Below are 24,277 nucleotides of genomic sequence, written 5' to 3' on the forward strand. Positions count from 1 at the left end.
ACAAATCCGCAGTCCTCAGCGACGTCGAGGGCGACGATGATCCCCTCCCTATTGTCCTCCCTTCTTCCTCCGCCAGTTCTTCCTCGGCCTCGGAGCAGCGCATCCGCGACCTCCTCGCCGAGCTCGAGAAGGAACGCAGCGCCAGGAAGGCCGCCGAGGGCACCTTCAGCCGCCTCAAGTCCATGGCTCATGACGCAATCCGTCAGCGCGATGATGCGCTCCGCGAAAGGGACGAGGCCGTCAGGAGGCGCGACGAGGCCCTCCGCGAAAGGGACGAGGCATCGCGATCCGCCGAATGCACCGCAGCGGAGCTCGCCGATGCGATCCGACTCAGAGACGAGTCCATGAAGCACAAGGACTCGCTACGGTTCAAGATGGAGACTGCCGCGCAGATGCTCCTTTTCGGCATCGGCAAGATCTCCAGCAAGGTCAGCAGGTACAAGAACTTCTTCGCCTCCGGTGGTCTACCGACTTCCCAGAAGTACACCGGTCTTCCCTCCGTGACCTATGGCGTTATCAAGCGAGCGCATGAGATCTCCGAGGAGCTTATGAAGCAGATTGACGCCGCCTCGAAGGCTAGGGATCAAGCCAGGGAACAGGTTGAGCAACGAAATTACGAAATCGCAATTGAAATTTCGCAGCTTGAGGCTGCAATTGTGACTCTCAAAGAAAAAGTCTCCAAGAAGAGCTCGGAGCTGCAAAACCTGGAGCATGTAGCCGCTGAGAGGGGGACACGGATCTCAGAGATCGAGAGTGAGATGTCCAGACTAACACAGCTAGGAGAGCAAGACACCAGAAGGTCAACAACTGGTTACTTATTTAAGCTTAGTTCTGGAGCAATTTCTTGGTGCAGCAAGAGACAACCAACTGTATCATTATCAAGCACTGAAGCTGAGTATCGAGCAGCAGCAATGGCAGCTCAAGAAAGCACATGGTTGATTCAACTATTAAATAACCTACATCAACCAGTTGATTATGCAGTTCCAATATATTGTGGCAATCAATCGGCAATTCGTTTGGCGGAAAATCTGATCTTTCATGCAAGAACTAAACATGTTGAAGTGCACTATCATTTTATCAGAGAAAAAGTTCTCCAAGAAGAAATTGAGATGAGACAAATCAGTACAGATGATCAAGTTGCAGATTTGTTCACAAAAGGCTTGAGCGCCAACAAATTCAAAAGGTTTCGTGATCAACTCGGCATAGTACAAAGGGTTGGTGTTGAGGGGGAGTGTTAAATATCAACTCCAACCCAAATAAAGGATAAAACTTATCCAATAAAAGATAAGAGTTACAGATAAGATTTGCTATTTAATTATTTATTTTTCTAATAGATAAAGATGACGACTTGGTAAAAGATAAAATTAAATATGTGGTCAAGAGTATTTTTCTCATTTCATGGATAAGAATTAGAATTTCAATGGCTAGGATTTAATTTAATTGAACGGTCCAGATTGTATGAAGAGTACTATAAATACTCTACCTTGTATTTAGTTTCAATCATCAATCAAGTATCAATTTGTGAGTCAAAGTTTTTTGTTTTTTCTTCTTTGTCTTAGAATTGTGAGTGATCCACAAAAAGGGTGTTGTAGTGTTGTTATTGTTAGCGTAAGACAAGTAATTTATTTACTTGTTTGTTGGTCCAATTTTCAACAATGTTCTTCTTCAGACACCCTTCCTTTGATTGCCTTGGGCGCATATATAGGAGGAGAAGAGAAAGATGAATGGGCAAGAAGAGGAATAACCCCTATTCCCTCATTAACGTGTGCAATCACTGCACACATCCAACAATGGGATCGCTGGCTTGCGCCTCGCCGTCCATGAGCTAAGCCCTTGGAATCGAATAGACTAAACTGAAGGAGTCGGAGGGAACTAAATCCTTGGAGTTGGATAGATCGCACTGAAAGAGTTGAGGAAGCTGAGCACTTGAAGTCTGGTTGACCAAACTGGAAGAGTCGAAGAGAGCTGAGTCCTTGGAGTCAAGTAGACTGAACTAAAGGAGTCAAAGGAGCTAAGTCCTTTGTATCAAGCACGTCCAACACTGGGGTCGTCGGCTTGCGATAACAGCCCCTGCTCCGCCTCCCGTGAGCTTTGTTGTTACAGCCACAATTATGTCGACTCCACCTCGACGAGTGGTTACTGACTTACTGGGCGACGAACTCAATGGCACTCATGGCAGAGGATGGCTTGTGGGTGCGAGTTTATGACGTGATGATCGGGTGTAGCTCGAGGGTATCAATGACGAATCTGGACGAAGGCTACGAGATTCTCAGGCTGGCGCCGAACCATCCTTCCTTCGCCAACCAAATGGCCACGAAATTTAGACGCGTATTTTCCTACTTCCTCTGGAATGATGTCGGCGAAGCAACTCATGGGAATTGCTGGTGTTCGGAAGAACCAACACAGCCGGCTTCGACCGAGAAAAGCTGCAGCAAGTGGAATTGCTGAAGATGGAACCGCCGTTGTTCTTCTACGTGGAGGTGGCGAGGATTCTGATGGACAACTTCGGGTGCCAGAGTTGGTGGTCGAGTTCATGGAAGGAGCGAGGTTGGTGGCGGGACCAGAGAATTTGCTATACGAGGAAGGAGAGGGAGGGCGGTGCATGGCGATCCGGAGAGCGAACCAAAGCGATGCATCGATCATCGAAAGTAGATTCCAAAGAGGCTACTTCTGGGAATATGATTTAGATACGCAAATTGTTGCCTTTGCTTTGTCAGCCTGAAACCAAATCAATAGAGTTGAAGAGGCCATGGCATTACAAGGTTGGTAAACGAACCGAGCTGAGTTTTGGGGTGTTTAAATTTTTTTGATAAGGTAATCGAGCCGAGTCGAGCCGAGTTTAAAATGAATCAAGCTTTTAAAATGACTGTTCAAGCTTGGCTTGATTTATTTTTTACGAGCTTGAGTTTGTTTGAACCTTGACTTGAGCTTGGTTCATTGAGATGTTATCGAACTCTCAATTCAAGCTTAACTTGAATTTATTTCAAACTTAGTTCGAACAATTTGGTTCTTTTAGATGTTATCGAACTTTCAATTCAAACTTGTTTGATTATTTGAAAATTTTAATTTTTTAATTAGTTATTGAGTTTGATAATTTAAATTTATTTGTTTATTTTATTTTATTTTATTTTATCATTTATTTACATATTGAAAAGAGATTTATTAATGAATATAGTTCGTGAACATTATTCATAAACATTGTTCACAAATATTGTTCACAAACGTTAACAAACTAAATAAATATATGTTCAAACTTGTTTGTTTAGCTTAACGAGCTATTCAAGCATATTTGTTTAATTAATCTTGTGTATATTGAATGAACATAAACAAACTCTTACCAAGTCAAATACCAAACTTGTTCACGAACCCTTGATTCATTTACAACCTAGGCATTACAATTTACAAAGATGTTTTCAAACTGCATTAATGCATTTATACAATACCAAAAAGAAGCAAGAAGCTTTAAATTACACCCGACCCTCCAACCTTTACTAATAATCGAGACTATCAAATAAACAGTGTTTAAGCTTACACCAATCTACAAGCCAGCTAATGCTGGAACCATAATCTAGATTACCATATTCGCTGTATTAATGACTATTGTACAGACTACGAATGAAAAGCAAGGTAAGATATCAGAATCTTTCATACGACCGAGCAGCTGCGAGTATTCTTATCAGACTTTACCATGGTAAGAATACTGCATTGTCGATTACTTGCTTTTCATAATAACATCTTAAGTAGAACATTTTGCAAGCTTCCAGGACCAGGTTACCGTCTCGTATGTTCAGGAATCAACTTGTGGATGAGCTCTGGGGATGCATCTGCTAACTGTGGAAAAAATGGTATAGACAATGATCAATCAATCTTATCAAGAAAATCCTATTATTTGTTACACAGGTATATATAAATTGTCAATATCCAACTTCTCTTGATCGAAGAAGCATGTACATGAATTGGCCACCATGATGGCAAAATTTTGCTCTTGTTTTCCATTTCTCAGAGTCTTTACTAGCAGTCCAAATCCAGGAAAATATACTAAATTTTCAAAAAATGGATAATTTCCCTTTTTTAAAACCATGTCAACAAAACCATGTCGATCTGACGAGTATGGATCTTAACCACACACTATAGGTGAAACTTGTCATCCATAGATGGGATTAGGCGCTTCCGCCCACACCAATTATCCTAAACTAAATTTTTATCTTAAATTTTACATTTTGCATAAAAAAATATCTGCATTAGCTACCCTATCCATTTCCTAAATATACATTTTATAAATAGTAGTTCTCTAAATTTAGGGAATGGATTTCATTTCTAAATATTAAAATAATATTTCTCTCTCCTCCCGCTAATAATAAAAAATTTCTCTCTCATCCATCTAATAATAAAAAATATGAAGGAAAGAGAAAAAATAATTAAAAAATAAATATATGACGAATTATAGGAGAGCTGATGTATTGTGTAGTGAAAAGTAGATATATAAATTTAATAAAGTAGTTCTTCTACCCTAAATTTTAGATTTTGAATGAGAATTTTGATATGGATGCTCTAATGACTTGATAAAAGGGCAAACTATATGTGCATCCAAATAGCAAAAGATCATACCTTTATCATATGAGATTGGATACTAGAGTTCATATAACTTGCATAAAGTTCATGGTAGTAGAAAATTCATGTAACCTATCCAAGCAATTTGTAGTTGTTTTCTCTGTAAGGTAAGACAACCTAATGTTCGTTTTTAAATGTGAGCAAATCAGGTAGGAGGTAAATTGCTGAATCAGAGTAGATGAACACAAATTATCTTAATCAGCAAAGAACTTTCCAGCAAAGCATTCATCCTAGGTCCCAAAATTCATTTTGTTATACTTCAGGCAGACGGTCTTAAGATGCTCAGCTTACTTCCTGCTTGAAGTCGAAAAGAGGAGGCAGAGGTCGACCATTTGGCAGCCTTACATTTGGTTCTCTTAGTTCATCAAAAAATGGGTGTGCGCATGCTTCCAACTGTAAAAGAAGAATTCAACTAAATAAACTCACTGAACAACATTAGAATGAATTTAAATACTAATTGGCCAACATAGAGGAAACCAAGCCTTCACAAGTGAATAGCACTTTCCCATCTTGTTTTCTACTTTTCAGTACAGGGTAGTATATGTCACATAAATTTACAAAAACATGAAGTAGCTTTATGCTGTCACTGTATCATTACACTTGATGGAAAAACTTACAGCAGTACAGCGAAAATTTGGAGAGTATTGGAGAAGGCGAGATGTAAGGTCTATTGCCTCTGGAGGCATTCTTTTATGAAATATCTGTAAAATCAAAAGAAACTATCATATTCCTGAAAAAAAGCAAATAATATATGTACATATATATATATATATATATATATAGCAAGAAAATTTTTGTAAGTAAACAGACAAAAGGCCCAGTATAGCATCTTTCATTTTCAAGCCTAAAGAGTAATGTGATTACTATGCCAGAAGGACCGGCTGAAGCAAAAGTACACAGGGAATAGCTTTCCCAGGTGTTGTTTTCTCCCATTTCCTTGGGCAGAAACAGCAGGACAGAAGGAAGGTGCTGAGGAAATATTTCCCCTACACAAGCACTTTCGTGCTGTACACATTTTGACTGGAACTTAAGGTCAAATTTTACAATGATTCAAATCAATAATTTTTTTCTATGTTTCTATATAAGTTAATTTAGAAAAATTAGCACCGGGACCTGGGTGTTGGAAACCATGCAGTAGAAAACTAGAGGTCGTAATTCTCATCACTAATTTCATAATACCAAAAAAACAAAGTATTTAGTAATAGTTGTCAAGGAATTAAATTTAGCAGCCTCCCCATATCAAGATCTTGAAAGGCAAATTGGATATTCTTAATTTACCATAAGCAGCATCAGAAAATAAATATAACAATGGGATGAGGGTTCATTAACGGAAAGGGAAGGAATGGAAAGAGATAGTAATAGTTGTCAAGGAATTAAATTTAGTAGTCTCCCCATATCTAGATCTTGAAAGGCAAATTGGATATTCTTAATTTACCATAAGCAGCATCAGAAAATAAATATAACAATGGGATGAGGGTTCATTAACGGAAAGGGAAGGAATGGAAAGAGAGAGAAAGTAAAGTATTCATGTTGAGAGCTGCTTTTCCCACCCCCGCTGACACCCTCCCCTTCCCGGGCCCACCATAAAATACAATGATATTTACCCTTCTATCCTTTTCCTTATTCCTCATTCACGTTTTTTTTATTTTAATTTTTTTAAGTTTTGTTTTTCGGCAATTTACCAAAGGACGTATATAGAGATCTGAATTTACCAAAAGGCGCACTCTACTTTGATATTTACCAAAGAACGCATCTTTTTAAAAACATTTCCTATTTTACCCTCCTAAAAATTTGACTTTTTTACGTTTTTCTTTTCTCCACTATTTTTCTCTCTCTTCTCTCTATCTCTTTTTTGCAGAACATATGAATAATATTAATTAATCTTTTAATAACATTTTAATACATTTGAAGAAACAAAAATAAATAATGAATAGCATATTTGAACTCCTTGCAATTTCAGAAATCCACCGGAACTAAAATGAGTCTAATCGGAGCTCTCTAAGTCGATCAGTAAGTTTCGGTCAAAACCCACTGATGGACCTAGAGAGCTCCGATTACATCCATTTCAATTTCTATGGATTTCTGAAATTACAAGGAGTTCAAATATGGTGTCCATTATTTATTTTGGCTTTCATAGACGTTAACATGCAAAATCAAAGAATCGGCAAAAAAGCTCACGTTGGGTCTGATATGGAATCATATCAGGTCCAACGTGGGCCTGATATCATTCCATATCAGGCCCAACATGGGTTGTTTTTGCTGATTCTTTGATTTTACGTATAAACATTTATAAAAAGCCAAAATAAATAATAAACATCATATTTGAACTCCTTGCAACATCAGAAATCCATAGGAACTTAAATTGGTGCAATCGGAGCTCTCTAGGTCCATCAATGGGTTTCGGTCAAAACCCACTGATGGACCTAGAGAGCTCCGATTGCACCCATTTCAGTTCCTATGGATTTCTAATGTTGCAAGGAGTTCAAATATGGTGTTTATTATTTATTTTGGCTTTTTATATATCTTTATACATAAAATCAAAGAATCGTCAAAAACATCCCATGTTGGGCCTGATATGATTCCATATCAGGCCCAACGTGACCCTAATATAGAAGCATATCAGGCCCAACTTGGACCTGATATGAAAGCATATCAAGTCCAACAGGGCTCTCAGTGATTCTCCAATACATTCTTTGCCTGAATCTATGCCTAGATCAAGAAATTATTCCTCTCTATTTCGGTTGCACAATTCCATTTCTCGTGTGTTTCCTTGCAAAAAGTATTAATTCGGAATGCTGAGTTGCAACAAATGGATCAGTAGGTGATGAATGGGAATGCTCCTCCGTAGTGAAAACTGCATGATGAATGGAATTTTGCATGACTAAATTAAGCTCGGTTGGACTATGAGGTTGTGAATAACTTATTCAATTGGTCAGGGTTGGAGTTGTGTCCCTATCCCAATTGATCTCCCTTCAGTCCAGTACAACATTCATTATCACTATCTCAAATGGAGTTACTATAAGTTTACGTATTCAGTATTATGCATGTAACTATTACTGATTCAAGGATACATACAAATCAAAGAAATGCAACATATATATTAAAATAATTCCATATCAGGTTCAACATGGTTTTTTTTTTATGATTCTTTGATTTTATGTATAAACATCTATAAAAAATCAAAATAAATAATAAACATCATATTTGTACTCCTAGCAGCATCAGAAATCCATAGGAACTGAAATGGGTGGATGGACCTAGAGAGCTCCGATTGCACCTATTTCAGTTCCTATGGATTTCTGATGTTGCAAGGAGTTCAAATATGATGTTCATTATTTATTTTGGCTTTTATAAATGTTTATACGTAAAATCAAAGAATTGGCAAAAATGTCCATGTTGGGCCTGATATGGAATCATATCAGGCCGAACGTGGGCCTAATATGACTCCATATCAGGCCCAACATGGGTTATTTTTGCCGATTATTTGATTTTATGTATAAACATCTATAAAAAGCCAAAATAAATAATGAACACCATATTTGAACTCCTTGCAACATCAAAAATCCATAGGAACTGAAATAGGTGCAATCGGAGCTCTCTAAGTCCATCAGTGATTGTACCCATTTCGCTCCTATGGATTGATGTAAGGAGTTCAAATATGGTGTTTATTATTTATTTTGGCTTTTTATAGATGTTTATACATAAAATCAAAGAATCGGCAAAAACAACCCATGTTGGGCCTGATATGGAGTCATATCAGGCCCATGTTGGGCCTGATATGATATGATTCCATATCAGACCCAACGTGAGCTTTTTTGCAGATTCTTTGATTTTGCATGTTAACGTCTATGAAAGCCAAAATAAATAATGGACACCATATTTGAACTCCTTGTAATTTCAGAAATCCATAGAAACTGAAATGGATGTAATCGGAACTCTCTAGGTCCATCAGTGGGTTTTGACCGAAACTCACTGATCGACCTAGAGAGCTCCGATTACACTCATTTTAGTTCCGGTGGATTTCTGAAATTGCAAGGAGTTCAAATATGCTATTCATTATTTATTTTTGTTTCTTCAAATGTATTAAAATGTTATTAAAAGATTAACTAATATTATTCATATGTTCTGCAAAAAAGAGATGAGAGAGAAGAGAGAGAAAAATAGTGGAGAAAAGAAAAACGTAAAAAAGTCAAGGAGGGTAAAATAGGAAATGTTTTAAAAAGGTGCGTTCTTTAGTAAATATCAAAGTAGAGTATGCCTTTTGGTAAATTCAGATCTCTATATGCGCCCTTTGGTAAATTGTCGTTTGTTTTTTTAACTAATTTTATTTTTTATCAGTTTTATTTTTTGAATAATTTTTTATTATTTATTTTAATCTTTGTTTATTTTTTATCTTAGATTTTAAGAGTTATTATTTGTAAAAATTTAAATAGTATAAAAATATGGATCAAAATAAAAATTATATATATATATATATATATATGAAATTAATATATGTTGAGTGACAGTGCTTTTCCCACCTCCACGTTTTATTTTGTTTTGTTTTATTTTATTGATTTTTGTTTTTTAATCAGTTTTTTTATAATTTTAATTCTTTTTAATTTTTTTATTATATATTTATAATCTTTTATTTATTTTTTAGTCGTAGATTTTCGCACACACTCCCTTCCCAGTCCCATCGTATTATTTACCTTTATACCGTTTTTTATTTTTTTAAGTATTTTCTCGGCAAAAAAATCATGTTTTTTTTATATTTATAATATGAGATTGGATCTTTTGTCCCAAATTTTCTCTGTCCTCCTATCCTACTCGTCGCCTCAAGCCCACTACCGTCGGCCTCTGGTCGTCGCCCCGATCAGAACTATACCCTAGGGGAAGGTGAACCCGAGGGTCGCTATCAGGGCGATCGACGTCAAAATTCGATCGAATTTAAGCAGGGACTCAATCGTCGATAAAAGAAAGTTTACTTAAATCCGGCCAAATTTCGGGGTTGATCGCGTCGATGGCAACCGCATTCACCTTCCCCCTAGGATATAGTTTTAATCGGGATGGCGGTCGAAGGCCGCCGGCGGTGCCGCCGACGATGGACTGGGGCAATGAGTGGGACACAGGGATAGGTGATATTGGGATAGAGGATACGATATCTTATAATCTTTGTTTTTTTTAATAATAGATTTTAGGGGTTATTATTTATAAAAAATTTGAAAGTAAAATATGGATAAAAAATTTTTAAAAAAAATTGATGAAAAAAATTATAAACGAAATTTATTTTAAAAAATAAAATTAAGGAAGTAAATAAAATTGAAAAAAATAAAACTAAAGAAAGTAAATAAAATTGGAAAAAAATTAAAATAACTTGTTATTTTAAAGGAAGGGGTAAAAAGGTCATTTAACAGGAGAGAGAGGGGGGTGTGCTGTGGGGTGGGAAAAGCCATTTACATTCATGTTACCCTCGTTTGGGAGGGAGAGAAGGTTAAATAAACAAAGTTACAAAATTATTCTAGTGAATAAATCATCAAAAATGTATTTTAGAATAAATTAAATCAAATTAATAATAATATTATTATTAATGATAATAATTGATCCGGCAGTAAGGACGGGGGACCCCTTTTGAGGGAAGTCAATGACACGTAGAGGTCAAAAGTCCAAGGGCAAGATGGGGTTCGGCCAATCGGGTAAGGGTCGGTTCATCCGGCCGAACGGGTCAGAACAGAATCAAAGACAACCCGGCAGGGAGTCGGGTTTCCGACGCTCATGGTGAACAAGGTTGCCGGCCCGAGCGGGTGGCCCGCTCGGCCCGGGCATAAGGCAGTAATGCCATGAATAGTCTCAGCCGAGCACATGACTGGGAACCTCTCGAGCGTACCAATGCCTGCGTCCGATCGGATGGATGCTCGGCGTGAGGAAAGAAGAGACAAAAGGACAAGGGAACATTCTCTGACAACAAGCATGTGCGAAGACCAAGCCATACACAGAATCCTATGACAGAAAGTTCTACTGTCCCATCAGAGAGGTGCTCAGACTGTAGCAGTATGGTGTCAGACAAGCTCCTCTGGTAAGCCCATACTGAGGTATGGTAAGAGGACACGTGTATGCCTCGGTATGTGTGCATAAGCCTCCTCATAGCTCTATATAAGGGTCCTCATACCTCGCCGGAGGTACGCATTCTCTGAGATTCGAAGTCACCTCTTCATTTCCCTCTTGCCTGACTTGAGCGTCGGAGGGTCGTCGCCGGGAACCCCTTCCCGGCCCGACTTCTTTGCAGGTTCGCCAGAGCTCCATACGGCCGGTCAGAGACCCACGTCACCAGTTGGAAGATAGTCACGTGCCCAGCGTCCATCGATTCAGCGTTCAGACAGGATCAATAATAATAATAGTTAAAATTTTATATAATAAATAAATAATTTTATAATTTTAAAATATATATAGAGAGAGAGATTAATTCGATTAGGCTTTGAAAAAATCTATAAATAATTAACTAAAATTTTAATTAAAAACCTAACTTCAATTCGGTGTGCCCCTTTTTCCTCTCCCCTAATAATAATATTATTATTAATGATAATAATAATAATAGTTAAAAATTTATATAATAAATAAATAATTTTATAATTTTAAAATATATATAAAGAGAGATTAATTCGATTAGGCTTTGAAAAAATCTATAAATAATTAACTAAAATTTTAATTAAAAACCTAACTTCAATTCGGTGTGCCCCTTTCTCCTCTCCCCTCGCTCGTGCGAGGCACTCGCTGTCGTTGCTCACGAGGCATCGTGGCGGCGAGGAGCACCGCCAGCGCCACCTCCTAGAGCATGCTCACGCCGTCACGCGTCTCCTTCGTTGTTGCTGTCCCTCTTCCATATTGAGCAGTCGGAGAACAGCCGCCAATGGCATCTCCTCACTGCCAACGCCGCCTCCTCGAGCTGCTCGTCGAGAGAGCCCCGACCATGTCCTCCTCCTCAAGCTCTGATAGCTCGAGGTTAAAATTGGAATAAATTTTGTTTGGGTTCCCCTTCACCTTCATTGCACTCCGATTTGGGGCATATGGAATTCGGCCTCTTTTCCCCTTCGCAAGGTTAAAGCTTACCCTTCCTCTTCACCTCCTTATCTCACTCCTTCCCAAACGAGGTAAAAGCTCCCCTTCCCCTTATTTACCTTTCCCTCCCCTTCCCTCACCTCCTCCCAAATAGAGGGTTAAGGAAGTCAATCAAATTATATGAACTGCTACGAGAATCAAACTGTCAGGATAGAAGATCCAAGTCCTCTTTCATGTATTATGAAGTTCCATAACTAGTTCAAGGTTTGAAGTTGACATGAAAAGAGTGGAATTAACTAACCTTATGCCATGGATGAGCTTTTATCTGTGGAAACCTAAAGTCCGTATAGCTAGGGTTCATGCACCGGATTTCCTCCCGAGTTGGAGTCCCAAGAACCTAAAAAAAAGGAAAGTTATAATTATGACATGTGACCTTATTCTTTAAAACCACAAGAACCAATATCATAAATGCAGCAAAACTGTACCTTAATTATCTCGACAAGCTGATCTACTGCACTTTCTCCAGGAAACAACGGCTGAAAATATATAAAAGAAATTTATGATACATTGTTACCCAGTACGGCAATCAATGATAGAGGGTCCTCATTGAAGGATTACCAAAGAAGTCATAAGAGAAATTTTTTTAAAAAAAAAAAGTAGTACCTGAGCAAGGAGCAACTCAGCAAGGACACATCCTGCTGACCAAATATCAATAGAGGTAGTATACTCTATGGCACCAAAAATAAGCTCTGGAGCACGATAATAGCGAGAGCAAATGTATGAAATGTTGGGTTCACCCTTCACCTGATAGGGCAAGATGAATTATAAAAAGCCAATGGCAATAATGAAAACCAATCAACATCATTCAAGAAAATCAGTATCCTTTTGTAGGAGAAAGAGAAAAATAAGTATAACAAAAAGATTGTTCACATGTAATATGCAGGTCAAAGAATTCTAAAAAAAAGTCTAAATTTACTTAATAAGCACCTAGTGCAATATCTTCCTAGTCCTTTGTTACTTCCAGGATAGATCTACTATGGAACACTAGCCTGTATAATAGGATAGTTTTCATCAATCATGGGACACACACCTCACAGTCAGTGTATTTTACTATGCCACAGCTCTAAAAAGACAAATTTATGGAAGCTTGACCTAAATATTTGACGCATTAAAACTCCCAGATTCTTTGAATGAATCAAGTGTCCAGCAAACTAATAAATTGGAACGTGTAATTCTTTTTGACATTTTACATTGTTCAGAATCACCATGTGTTAAGAACTAACCTTATTGTCAAACGACTAATCATTATAGAATTCAGGCTTTATCCCATGAGCGAATTCAATTTATGCTATAAGTTAAATAAGTCATGGCAACAAACCAGCATTATTGTAACAAGGGCAATGGCATTGACGAGACCATAAATCATTAAGATGTTGGGATTTGGAAAGAATTGCCTACTATTGTAAGATTTTCTCTATTTGTTTGGAAGGAAGCATCATCTAGCCATAATGATACTTCACATCTGCTAAAATTTTAAAATGAAATTAACTCTTCTTAGTCTCTTCTTAGTCTTCTCGTCTTAGAAATTGGTGAAATAGACTATGAGCTGACGTTATAGGTATAAATGTTCAAAGCTTTCAAGCAAAGATCAGATAAAATCAACAGAATCACAGTGGAGACACTGCAAGAAACCCAAATTGCAAAAGTAAGATGCCAACTAACTGAGGAAACTTTCAGCTAAATACAGATAATTATTGTTCTCGAATAGTTCTTTAAAACAGGCAAGACTTTTTATGAAAAAGAAGAATTAGGCCAGAAATAAAACAGACATCTATTGCTTCATTCCAAAACAACCATGCCAAAACCTTGCTGAGGAATCTTTTCAGCTAAATACTTTCCCAATTAGTTCTTTGAAAAAGACAAACAAGCTCTTTTATAGAAACAAAGGTAGGCCATAAATAAAACTGGCATCCATGGTTTTATTCGAAATAACACATACCAAAATTTTAGCACTTCCAAAATCACATAGCTTGACTTGGTGCGTATGAGGATTTACCTGCAGAAAGCTTAACTTATTACAAAAGTTTGAATCAATCAAAGTTGATGAAATGTTGCACTTTTGCAAGAACAGGGACCTACCAAAACATTTTGTGGCTTTACATCTCTATGACAGACACCAGGAATTGTATGAATATAAGCCAAACCTCTAAATAACTGAAAAAAAAAATACAGGTTGATACATATCATCATGCTTGTGTAACAAGAATTATAAAAGAAAGGAGATTTACCTGATATGTATATAGCTTTACGTAGAAAAGTGGCATCCTTTGATTCATGCTATTGTAATGTCTTAGAACCCGATATAAAGTTTCTGGTACATATTCCATTACCAGGTTAAGAAAAAGTTCGTCTTTGCTTGTGGTGGAGAAAAAACAATGCTTCAAAGATATCACATTTGAATGATCCATTGAGCGCATCAGCTGCAACTCACGGTTTTTATATTTACTTTCCTGCAAAACCTTCTTTATAGCAACAGTTTCCCCTGTTTCCAAACATTTTCCCTGCCATAATCCGAACATGTTACAAGCAGCACCAGTGAGACTCATATTATTGGAAATGGGAAAAAAAAATACCTGGAATACAATACCAAATGAGCCAGTTCCCACAACACGCTCTGCCATGTAACTAATGGTCTGCATATCAAATAAAAGGACTGAAAATATGAAGATAGAATGGTATAAATTTGGATACCATACACAACTACTTAGCAGCTTCTTACCTGCTTGGGTTCACCGTTCTTGCCTCCAATGGTGGTGGAGATGATATGACCAGTGACTGCATCATTTCCCTCGGGAACAGAAGCTTGCTGAGATTCATTATGAACAAGAAGTTTGATTTACATAATTGGTAGTAACATGTATGCAAAAACAAAAACCAAAAAAAGCAAAACAACTGAAAATTGTAAAACAATAAATATCAAGGTCAAGACTTAGAGTTACTCAAGGAACATGAATACTTGCAATCAGGCATGAGTTAGCAACTAACATAGAAGCTCGGTAAACTGAGAGAAAACATATCCCTGGTGAATGGCACAAACAAATCCAAGTTATGAACCTAATCTGAACGACAAAACCAAGACCTTGGGTAGGGCATCAAATGGTTCAAGGCTCCATATCACGCAAAAAGGACCATAAGAGTGTATAAAATCTCGTAATTGACATTGAAGACTCTAGGAAAAAGAAGTTTGAAAAATGAGTATGCAATGTTTAAAACATAAATCCGACAAAAATAAACGTCTTGCAAAAAAAAAAGGAATCCGACAAAAAAAAACGTCTTGCAAAAAAAAAAAAGAAGGGATTTCTCCTTGATTAAGACCCGAGCTGAAATCCGCAACCTAGAATGCATAAAACCGTGAGATCTTAAAAAAAGAAAAGCTAATGAAAAGCTGAGAATCATGAAAATTGAAAAAGGATAGATCACAACTACATATAAGAGATGAACAGATCGAACAGAACAAGTAAAGTTACGCTCTCTAAAAATTTACCAGAAAAAACTGGGGCCGTTTAAGAGAACAAATAAGACAGAAAGAACGCGACTATCTATCTGAGATCCACCCTCCAGCCTTACGAAATAATGGACCAAGGAGGATCGGAAAAAGAAAATCAAGGAGCAAAAAATTATTCACATCAAGGAACACAGTTCGAATCACCTGGAGCAGCAGCAAATGGAAGCAGGAAACCCAACGGTAGACAAGGTGAAGAATTACGAAGGAGGACGAAGAAAAAAAGGAGGATCAAGAGGACAATACGTTGCCCTCGCCCACCTGAGAGCTCCGGGGAGGCGCGGTAGCAGCAAGGAAGGCGTCGTGCTCCGGCGGATGATGGGGCCCCAGCGGCAGGGAGGCCATGTGAGCTGGTTGGGAAGGCGAAGGGAGAAAGAAGAGCAGCGGTCTGGCGGACGAGAAGAAAGATACTCCGGTTTAGAAAACTCTCCAACTCAACCGCAAACATTAATAAATAGTTTCTGTTTATTGTAACAGAATTCTTTCACATTCGATTAAAATAAGTAACTACGATCTCTCGAAGGTGTTTTTTTTTACTTTTTTTATAAATAAATCATATATAAATTTTATTAAATAAATAACTTTAATAATTAATAAAATAAAATACACTTGAATATATATATATATATATATATTTTATAAGTTAATATTTATGGAAAATTTATAAATTATTTATGAATACGAATTATATTAATCAATACAATTTTCATCAATATAAATAAATAAATTTATATCATCAAAAATAATAATTATAATTCAAACAATAAAATAAGTGAATAACCAATTAAATAAGTTTCAACTCTATAATATGAGATATTTTCTTATTATGTAATCACTAATCCCCTCCTGAACAATTCCATAATTTGTATATTTGATCATGATTGAAATTTAGTTAAAATTAATTATGATTTTTCTTAGATTTTTCTTTCTACCTACGTTATAGTTTGGATCGAGTCAAGTAGTTTAAGGCCTCCGTCTGTGGATGGATCGTCCCTTGGTCGGCGTCATACAATCAGCCCAACTGTCAACAACCTCTGGTTGTCTGGTTTAATCACAATTATAACGTAAGTGAGAAGGTGAACTCAGGGGAGATCATAATCAATTTTGATCGGATTCCGACGATGATCCGACATCCAAATTACGGAAAAGACTAAGAAAAATTTAGAAATTGTGGATAAGAGAATCTAAACTCCTATACTATATAACTAATAAAACTTAAATTTATAAAAAATTCAAATCTAACTTAATTTATTGAAGATTAAAATAAATTTAAATATCATAAAATTTAATCCAACTTAACACATTTACCATCGTGATGCTATTTTTCATTACTAACAGTTTCCTAGAAATTGTACAGTTTGATGAAAGAAAATAATATATATGTGGTTGAATTGAAAAAGATTTATAATTCGGAGCTTTTGATTCAACTATTCAACTCGTTCTAACTTTATCATTTTCAACACAAAGACTCTCATTTTCCTTAGAATGCCGCGCAAAAGCTTGACCAGAGATGTGGACTTCGTACAGATTGTTGCTGCTCGCTCACTATGACAGCCATAGTTGGTAGTCGAGCAGGACTCGCTATAAACAGGGTACTGATTAAATTTCTGAATAAATCTTTATTATTTATCTCATTTTAGAAAACGTGAGACTGTCTCAGAAAGACCAGACGATGATTTTAAGAGGTGTTTGGTTGATGGATTTCGGAATGAGGAAATTGAATAATAGTAAAAGATGATGATTAAATTATAGGTTTAGGAATAATAATTTGGAAATGATTTCTATATTTATTGAAATCAATTAAACTTATATAATTAGATGAATTTTATTTTCATTTTTATTCTCATTATACTTTATTATTAAATTTATATTCATAATCATTCTCATCATTTAATCAAATATTACCTTAATATTTTACTCATTGCCACGGATCTACTGTAACAGCCCTAGAGCACTGGGAGCATGGCCTTCGTGCGCGGCTAGCTCATTAACATAGGGTTTGACTACTGCTCAGCCTGAAAAATGGCATCTAGCTTGGAAAATAATGCGGCATTCAGCTGTGGCCGCAGATTGGACTTTTGACCGGGGACAGAAACAAAGGAAAAACGCTTTGGGAGACTGCAGCCAAAAAACCGGAGCCCAGCTTGCTTATGAGTCCATGGTCAACGGATAGATGGGCGGCAGAAAAATGAAATTGTCGTCTCGACGGCTTCCAAGATGGTCCCATTTTTTAAGAGAGAGATAAATAATAAAGAGTTTCGCTCAGCGGCGTATAAAAAAAGAGATTGAGCAAACTTAATTAATCGGGACATTTCGAACCTACTGAGAATTGATCCTAAATTTATTGACAGCAATATTTTTGTATGAGCTAAGTAGCTAACTACGTCAATCAATCCTGAGAGAAAAATAAAATAAAAAATAGGAGCCCAGGTTGCTAATGAGTTCACGGTCAACGGATAGATAGATAGATATTGGCACAAGAGACGAATTAATGACCAAATGCAACAGCTGTTGAGTCCTCATTCAAAGTCGGTATAAATCTGGAGACAAAAGATTAGGTATCCTCATTCAAATGCAGATAGTTGTGATCCAGTTTAATTATTAAAGAAGATTAAATTATAAATTAGAGAAGCATTTTAGTTAGTGCCGCATTTGATAGGATCAGTAAACTCGGGGATTATAATAGGTACGATTTAAATCCAATTTTATATCCTTTATTTACATACCTATGTGATATCTGTCCTGGTACCTATACAAAGGCGGTAAATGAACCAAGCGTTCGTGAACAAGCTTAGTGTTCGGCTTGGTAAGAGCTTGTTTATGTTCGTTCAATATACATTAAATTAATTAAACAAACAAACTTGAACAGCTCGTTAAGCTAAACAAACAAGCTTGAACACATATGTGTTTAACTCGTTAACGTTCGTGAATAACGTTCGTGAACAATGTTCACGAACCATATTTATTAATAAAATTCTTTTCAATATGCTAAATAAATAATAAAATAAAATAAATAAATTTAAATTATCAATCCTAATAACCAATCAAACAATTAAAAGTTTCAAACAATCAAACAAACTTGAATTGAGAGTTTGATAACATCTAAACGAACCAAGCTCAAACCAAACTCAAGCCAAGTTTGAATTGAGAGCTTGATAACATCTAAACAAACCAAGCTCAAGTCAAGCTTCAAACAAGCTCAAGCTCATAAAAAATAAACCAAGCCAAACTTGAACACGCATTTCAAAAGTTTGGTTCATTTTAAGCTCGGCTCAGCTTGGCTCGATTATCTTATCAAACAAACTTGAACATCCCAAAGCTCGGCTCGACTTGACTCATTTACAGCCCTACCTATACCTATTAAAAGATCAAATATCTTATATACTAATACAAATTAACAACACATTAAAAAAATAAAATATAATTAACAAAAATTTAAATATCTATATAACCTAATTTTTAACATCAACAAAAATAATTAATAAGTTTAGAAAAAAAAATCTTTAATATATATAATTAAATCGGAGATCAGATATCAAATATTAATAGTTCCTTTATAGTTCCTTCTTTGGGATGGAATATCAAATCCTCTCTTGAATTTAGAAGAAATTTCCTTCCTCCGCTTGAACATATATTTTATCGGATATTAGTCGTGCTCTCTATGTCCAAGCAATGGAGCGCATGGTCTAATCTTAAGTAAATCTATGCTTTCTTTCTTTATAAGAGAAAAATTAAAAGATCATAAATTTGATTTAAATTACAATTTTAATCAATTAATTTTGTAAAATAAGGTTTAGATTTTGGTTTTGGTCAAATTTGTTAAATGGATTTGGATTAGTTCACGTACGGTCCAATCTTAAGTAAATCTATACTTTCTTTCTTAAGAAGAGAAAAATTAAAAGATCATAAATTTGATTTAAATTACAATTTAAATTAATTAGTTTTGTAAAATAAGGTTTAGGTTTTGGTCAAATTTGTTAAATGGATTTGGATTAGTTGACATTTAAAAAACATGTTTTTTTTTTTATGTTTTTGTATTATTAATTTTAGAGGCATCATCTAGCATTTATGGTCAAAATTGTTTGGTAAACCTAATCTAATTGAAAGTCATAAACAAAATATTAAATACCAATCATTTCGTTTGGTTCTTATTTTGAATAGGGAACTCACGAAAGGTCAACAAGGAATACTAGAGGTCTAATTTACTAGTTTTTGCTAAAACAACTAAATCTAAACATTACAAATGAGAGTGTGTAGTGATTCTGAAGGCAAGAAATCTCAAAGGTTTTTCACGCAGCCAACTATTGAATCCTTGATTTGATTTAGACACGAACATAAAAAATCATTTTCTAAAAATTTATTGATTCAATAGAATATTAAAAAAAACAAACATCTATAACACACTGTTTTAGAGAAATTTTTTTAAAGAAAAGTTTATTAATTAAACAACTATCCTAAATATAAATGAAGGATTTAAAAAAATTTAGGTATCTCTATATAAGATGTTATTATCTACTTTTGACCTAAATTTTTTTATTCTTGAGTTCTATCCAAAAAGTCTCATGATAATGGAGATATGTTTTTTCTTATAAATCCATGATATTTTTCATATGTTTTCAATATGGGACTTTGCAACTCCAACAATCCTCCCTCCTCAAACAAAGGATCACAGGATCCCCCTCAAGTATCGGGTCACTTTTGACCTTGCTCAGGGCCTCTCCTCGAGTATCGGGTCACTCTTGACCTGCTCAAGGTTTCTCATCAAGCATCAGGTCATTGACCTATTAAAGCCTCCCTACTTCGTTCAAGGTTTCACCCATATGATTCGATCTTGGATCATGACTCTAGCCCGTACTTCTTTTGACGGTTAGTCCGATGAAGAACGACCTCGCTCTGATACTAATTATTAGGACTCATGTGGTCGGTAAGAGAGGATGAATTGCCCTTCAAAAATAAAAATAAAATCTTTTGAAATAATAAGACACCTATATAAAAAGAATTGATAAATTAAAAAAAATAAAGATGCTACCGATTTTTACTTGGTTACAACCGGGAAAGTTGTTAATCCAAGACTCCGAAGCACTACTCAAATTCTCCTTTCGTCATAGGCGGAGAAACCTCTTACAAACGTTATACGAGTGATTCTAGACTACTACGACCAGGGCTATATTTATAGCCCTACTCGGAGTGCCTGGAAGGGTTCCAAGCGCCTGGAGGGGAATAAAATTTTATCCCCGTTGCAACAGCTGGCACCATGTCGCGTTTGGCTAAGTTTTCAACTCCGGGTGCCCGGAACCAAAAAGTCAGCATACTGTTAACTTTTTGGTTTGGGTCTTCCGCTCTGATTCTGTTCACTTAGGTGATTTTAGCCATTCGAAATAAGGCTCACCAGAACCCATCTTCCGGTTTTCTCGAGCAACCTTCCGCTCTAGCTTCTCGTCCCTCGGAAATGTTGCGCGCCTCCTTCTCATCCGTCAGCGTACTCTTCCGTAACGCCTCGTCTCTTGGACGTACCGAGCTCGTCGACTCTCTCCCGTACTGTCATTCTCGCTAGCTGCATCTTTCGCTCAACCTCCTGTTCTCCTAAATTCCTGCACACTTAGACACAGGACATCAAAACATAACAGGACCTAATTTGTCTTGGTTTAATTACATTAAAACTTTCACGGGGTACTTATAATCTCCCCCTTGTTGATGTGAGCAGCCCCAAGTTAAGTTAGAGTAAACCAAACAAAAATAGTAATGAATTTTGCATTTGTTTTAAAAAAATTTACCTCCCCCTAGACTTTACCTTTAATTCTCCCCCCTTGATCACATTAAAAATGGAGTACTTTAAAATGACTTGGAAATAAGTCCTAAAACAAAATCTAAGGGAAACAAAGTCTAAATTGACAATTATCCAGAAAATTTAAAAATGTAAATTAAAAAAAAATCAAATTTTGAAAAAAAATATTTTTAAATTAAACTCTTTTTTCTCCAAAAAATTAAGATTAGATTAATTTCAATCAGAATTTTGTAACACAATTTATTTGAAAGTATTAGATAGTTTTATAATAGTTAAATACTTAACAGTTAGTCAATTAAAATTTATTTCAGTAATTGACTTTCAGGCTGTAGCGAGGCACTAGACCTTCTTAGTTATTGGAACAACAACCACTTCTAGACAAAGCCTCTTAAAGACATTAAATATTTAATTTTCTTTCTAAAATCCCTAGGTCTAACTTAAAACAAGTCATGCACAAAAAGATAATTTTAATTTAAGCATGACTTTGAAACCCAAAACAGATTCCTTTCTACCGATTTATCAAAAACTTTTTAGGAGCATACTTCTATGATATTCTTCTAATTTGACTCTTATATTATTTAAGATACCAATTTAGGTTTCTATAAATTTTCCAAGTATTTTGATTATCATATGCAAAGTTTCTTGATTTTTCAATTTGGTCGTTCAATTTTTTATTTTCATCTTTTAATTTATCATACATTTTTATGGGGCATGTATTTGCTAGGATTGTTCCTAATTTAAAAACTTCTTTTTTCAAATTAATATTTTTTATTTTTAGTTTACATAGCGATCTGGTCATGGATTTAATACCTGAATATAACTGGTTAGGGGTTGTAAACATACCTCACTTACCAGATCTGTTCTAAAGTTTGTTTCTTCCTTCTCACTGTAAATTTCTTCTGAGGAGCCTCCCCCTTCATCTATGCTCTCCTCCTGGCAGCTTGCCATCAATGCAAGTCCAGCGTACTCCTCCAGATCTGATTCTGATGACGACTCGTCCCACGTCGCCTTTAGGGTTTTGTGCTTTGCTGTGGTTGGTCCCTTCTTGTTGTCCCTCTTCTTCATCTTTAGGCACTCATCCGTGATGTGCCCCTCTTCATTGTTTAAGGGATTGGTGGCCAGCTTGAAGGGGGGTTGGATAGCTAGGTCACCCCCAAATCGATTTATTCTCTACAAGGTTAGTACACAAGCAGAATATACTAAAACTAAAACAATGAAAGCAAAGCAATAATACAAACGCTAACACGATTCCTTTACATGGTTCGGAGATTGCTTGCTCCTACTCCACGGCGTGTCCTTGAGGTGGACGAACCCTTGATTCTTCAATAGATCAATCCCCGGCAATCTCCGACTAGAGCTTACTCATTCTCGGTGGAGTACAACCTCTCACAAAGGCTCTCTTCCTCTTACAAGATGAGCTTAGGTTTTGGAGGAGGAGAGTATGGCTTGGAAGCTTTGGACAATGACAAGGAGTGATTCAATAATAATCAGTCACCTCCTTCAAGCCCTAAAACTTCATATAAATAAGAGGAAAGAGTTGATCATCATATCAACTCATCTCGACACCAGTCGACTGGCAAAACCATCAGTCGACTGGACCAGTCGACTGCAACTTCTAGCAGTCGACTGCCCTGGTTACACACTCTCACTCATCCTCTCCAGAGTCGTCCTCTTGAAACCCTCTTCCTCGGCCTTCGTCCCTCATATGCACCCGAGCCCGCGGTTCCTTTCCGTGCCATCCTTTACGTTGCCTTGAAGTCCGCTTCCCTCGGCTCCACTCCGTTGCTCCTCGTCCGACGGTCCCTCGGATGTCTTCGACACCATCCTTCACCAACTCAAGCATCCAAGCCCTAGGATGAGCTTCCCAAGCATAGCTGCACCAAGCTCCTCATGTGTATTTGACCAAGTCCTGCAAGACTCAAACACACATATCAAACATATATGAAAGTCTAACTTAAACTCTTTGACACACATATCAAAACCATGATCATACCGATCAAACCTAGGTCGATTGTATCAACAATCTCCTCCTTTGTGATGTGTGGCAATATGTTTAAGTTAGGTGTTAATAACAACATGAAATTAAAAGCAATATGTAAACATGAAGCATAATTCCCAAGCTCCTCCTTAACATATGCTCTTCGACCTTAATTTTCAAGTTTTGCACACAATTAGGTTTCTAACTTAAACCTTCCAATTTCTCCCCCTTTGACACCATCAAAAATCATACCAAACACGTACATATACCAAGGTATCAAAGTGGACATAAAAATACCCAAAATCAACTCTTGATAGTGCTGGAAAATAGCTACCAGTCGACTGCTAACTGTCGCAGTCAACTGGCACAAACCCAAACTGATTTTCAGCAATCAGCATTCTGAAGCCAACTTCAGAAATGCATAAAAAATTTCATAAAATTCAAAAAATCATGAAATTTTGAACACGTATTTCTTATAATGTTCTTTAACAAGGAAAAATATTTTTTATGAAAATTCATCATATTTTTGAAGTTTTGATAAAAACTCAAACACCTTGAAAATCACTCAAGTTTGTATCAATTTAAACACTTGTTTTGAATTTATATATTTCAAAATAATTATACTACAGTAAGTAAAATATAGAATTATTTTCAAAACATTGAAAATATCCAACTATGATCTATGGGCACAATCTCTATTAATTAAACATTTACTTTCCCCATAGTTGGCCTATGACGACTAAGAATTGATACATTTCATAACTCATCAAAATGCCATAAGCATAAGTGAATTATTTGTATCATCCTATCATCTCATATCTATGTTTAGAAAATAATGAAAGTCATTGTGAGATGAAATAAAGGTAACCTCTACTTAGTCCTCATAAATTTCTATCAAGGCTAAGTGCTTCCCCTTAAGGTCTCAAGTCAACCATATAAAAAAAAAATAGAATTATGATTTCCATGGTTGACTTGACCCTAAATCCTTTAACCTTTGAGAATTGATTTTGGTACCCAATAGAAATTTTTTCTAATTGGGTTAACTAAATATTCCTTGGAGATCCATTTTCTATCTATAGTTTTGATTTTTGATTGCCCCCTAACAAGTAGACAATGATAGGTCTTTTCATTGTTGGGTTTATTGTATCCTAACTCATTTTTCTTAAAACTTGCCCTTTGACTCCCAATAATCATATTTAGGGTTTTAGAGCCAATTTTAAATTTTCTAAGAGCATTGGTAAGATATTCTATCTTTTCCCTTAAGGCCTTATTTTCTTCTAATAAACATGAATAATTTGAAATTATA

General features: G+C 36.1%; 1 protein-coding gene across 1 annotated transcript; it reads right to left on the reverse strand.

The window, feature by feature from the left end:
• Positions 1 to 3,355: 3,355 nt before the first annotated feature.
• LOC122016518 (shaggy-related protein kinase iota-like) lies at positions 3,356 to 15,650 on the reverse strand. The gene is made up of 12 exons (XM_042573844.1): positions 15,470 to 15,650; positions 14,426 to 14,512; positions 14,280 to 14,339; positions 13,935 to 14,207; positions 13,786 to 13,860; positions 13,646 to 13,702; positions 12,310 to 12,450; positions 12,132 to 12,182; positions 11,948 to 12,043; positions 5,229 to 5,312; positions 4,903 to 5,004; positions 3,356 to 3,831 (listed from the first exon to the last, which is right to left on the reverse strand). The coding sequence occupies exons 1-12, from the start codon at positions 15,551 to 15,553 to the stop codon at positions 3,772 to 3,774; spliced, it is 1,170 nt and encodes a 389-aa protein (XP_042429778.1). The 5' UTR covers positions 15,554 to 15,650; the 3' UTR covers positions 3,356 to 3,771.
• Between the last annotated feature and the right edge of the window lie 8,627 nt (positions 15,651 to 24,277).

Source organism: Zingiber officinale, chromosome 8B (genome assembly GCF_018446385.1).
Source record: "Zingiber officinale cultivar Zhangliang chromosome 8B, Zo_v1.1, whole genome shotgun sequence".
Classification (NCBI taxonomy): Eukaryota; Viridiplantae; Streptophyta; class Magnoliopsida; order Zingiberales; family Zingiberaceae; genus Zingiber; species Zingiber officinale.

Bases quoted from the DNA above. Each gene is read 5' to 3' on its own strand.
- LOC122016518 (XM_042573844.1), bottom strand. From the start codon at position 15,553: ATGGCCTCCCTGCCGCTGGGGCCCCATCATCCGCCGGAGCACGACGCC. The intron at 12,183-12,309 runs GTACTACTTTTT...ATATATTTTCAG, and splicing joins CTGAGTTGCTCCTTGCTCAG to CCGTTGTTTCCTGGAGAAAG. The intron at 12,044-12,131 runs GTACAGTTTTGC...CCTTTTTTTTAG, and splicing joins AGCTTGTCGAGATAATTAAG to GTTCTTGGGACTCCAACTCG.